This window comes from Nicotiana tabacum, chromosome 12 (genome assembly GCF_000715075.1).
Source record: "Nicotiana tabacum cultivar K326 chromosome 12, ASM71507v2, whole genome shotgun sequence".
NCBI classification, from domain to species: Eukaryota; Viridiplantae; Streptophyta; class Magnoliopsida; order Solanales; family Solanaceae; genus Nicotiana; species Nicotiana tabacum.
Window position 1 is genome coordinate 107,713,050 of NC_134091.1, and position 2,554 is coordinate 107,715,603.

Sequence of the window (2,554 nt, forward strand, 5' to 3'; positions counted from 1 at the left end):
CAATTTGAAACTAACACAAAATCAGCTGGACAGAGAACCACAACTCCCAAACCTTAGCAAATCTTTGAGTAAGATACTCTTATACTAGCAAACAGTTCATCACTCTGGAAAGTATCAAGGTATTACATTTTACAACATGTGACTCAAGAGATATCAACTCAATTGCAAGAAATAACAGATCAAACTGGACATACATCATTAGTTACTAGTAGCTAAAAAGACGTAAAGTGCAGATTTCAGGCAACTTAGCAGCAACATTTTACTTGTCGTTCAGGTTTTCAAGATCAAGCTAACATAAAAACAGCAGCAGAAGTTTGAAATCTGCCATAGAATATTACCACAATTTCTTACGATTGAAGAGGGAGCGTGCACTTTCAGGAGACCATGCGCGGATAGAAAATATTTCGTCTTGGATAATCACACAGAAGAAAGTAAAGAACTACTCTCATAAGAATAAAAACAATTGAATTTACATAGAACAGAAACAAGGTAGTGAGTAATTCACTCAGAAAACATTAAAAATTCAGCTCACATTGTGAACAATTGTCTTTGATCTGATTCTGAAAACATGCCTACTATGTTAAACTTATTCTGATGAACATAAATAGAGAAGATTATGAACAAATGGAATCATTTAAACATACATAGCATCACCGGAGCAACAAAACTTTCTCCTTTCTACACCCCTTCTGTTACCTGAAGAAATTCGATGATTTCATCAAAATTTCCAAAGTCAGGTGAACCACTACACTGATCAATAAGTCACAAATGTATCATCTTTGGTCAGAAATAAAAAACAAGCTTCCAACTTCCCTTGATCTGCAGAAACAAACATCAAAATCAAAATTAGCTCCTAAACTTGCATTGAAATCATTCATTACATCCAAAAACTGAAACCTGCAACTAGCTTTCAAATTACAACGACAAATGTTTACCTTTGCAATCTACTGATCTTCAGGCACTTTGTATAAGTCAGGTGTAATTTCCGTCAACCACAACCCTGGAAATAACGTCTGCAAAATGGATCACCGAAACATCAATTCACATTATAACTACTGCTATGTGCAAATTACAATCTTTTATATCAACTTCATCTATTTAGTCCGATTATCATAAATCAAAAGCTTCAATTTATAGAGGAAAAAACTTGACTTACATCCAAATTCTTTTGAACCAATTTAGCTCGTTTCTTGGGTCTGCGATGTGGCCTATGTCCAACCATCGCCATGAAATCCTCTTCGATCTCTCTTCGCGAAAGGGGAACCGAAAACTTCACTCTCTGTCTCTTCTCGCCGCTGGTAGAAGCTCCGGCGGCGGCTCCACCGGCAAAATCACTTCGAAGTGTCGGAGATTTGTTTTCCGTCCTTAGCGGCGACGGAGCATTAGTTCTATAAGCATCAATCTTTAACCCTCCTTTCGATCCACCACTTCCGCCGGCACCGGCGCCGGCAACGAATCCGTTAGGCTCCTTACAAGCCGCACGCCGAGTCCTCAAGTTCCACGGCCTGGACAATTCACCAGCATATGATACAGCCGTCGTCGCAGTTTTCGTCGGCGCCGGAGACAGTTGTTGCTCCTCCAAACCTTCTCTAAAAATTGCGTCTTTTATCTTATCAGCTTCTGTTTGGAGATCAAACATGAGTTTCTCTCTCACAGCTCCGATTCCTTCACCGGCATCCTCTTTTTCCGGTGGCCTGAATTTCCGATCATTTGATCGGCGCCGTCCGATCAACTCAGACCCATATGACCTGCGATGAACGGCGGAGATATTTCCGTTGGATTCAACCTTAGCGCACCGTAAGAATTTCTGGTTCCCCCACTTGAGCCCACACGGTAAGGTGAAATTGTGTAGAGGCAGCTTCGATCTTTCTGGTCCCATCGCCATGAATAAAAGTCTCGAAAACTATTCAAATTGCATACAAACCCAAATTGCTCCCTCTAGCAACACAGACACAAAAATTTCTCAAACCAAGATACAAAGTTCCTTTTCTCTTTCCTATTTCTTTCACTTTGATTTCCCGGAAAAACACTTTCAGGAAAACATCAGAGACGAAGAAATGAAGAGGGTTTCAAATACTTGGTTAATCTTTCAAGCTTTTGTGTTGGCTTTAGTTTATGTGAAATGTGAAATCGTAGGGAAAGCAGTGTTATATATATAAGGCAGCCAAAGAGAGAAATTGAGAGAGAGAGAGAGAGAAGGGGCGGTTTTAACGTTCGGGGTACAGAGTAGGTGCTAAGATGCGCGGTGGATTGAGCGCTTTTTATTTGGAGTACATTCTTTTTTAGGCTTACTGCTAAATTTTGAAAATGTTGCGTTTCTTTTTGACAATTTGATGATTTAAACTTGGGTCTGATAATCCTCATTAGATTAAAATAGGTACTTGAAAATCGAAGAGTCACAATTTTAACTTTATGATTTTTGAGTTTTAGAATGTCAAACTTCAAATGCTTATAATTTGGTTCAAAATTTAATATATGTACTTATTTAATAAATTTTTTAACATAATATACTGTTTGAACAAGAGTTATCTGGTTTAATCGAACTCATATATGG

The 2,554-nt window shown here is 38.6% G+C and overlaps 1 protein-coding gene across 1 annotated transcript; it reads right to left on the reverse strand.

The window, feature by feature from the left end:
• Positions 1–432: 432 nt before the first annotated feature.
• Positions 433–2,024, reverse strand: LOC107775314 (uncharacterized). The gene is made up of 3 exons (XM_016595039.2): positions 1,157–2,024; positions 936–1,013; positions 433–819 (listed from the first exon to the last, which is right to left on the reverse strand). The coding sequence occupies exons 1-2, from the start codon at positions 1,883–1,885 to the stop codon at positions 945–947; spliced, it is 798 nt and encodes a 265-aa protein (XP_016450525.1). The 5' UTR covers positions 1,886–2,024; the 3' UTR covers positions 433–819; positions 936–944.
• Positions 2,025–2,554: the final 530 nt, after the last annotated feature.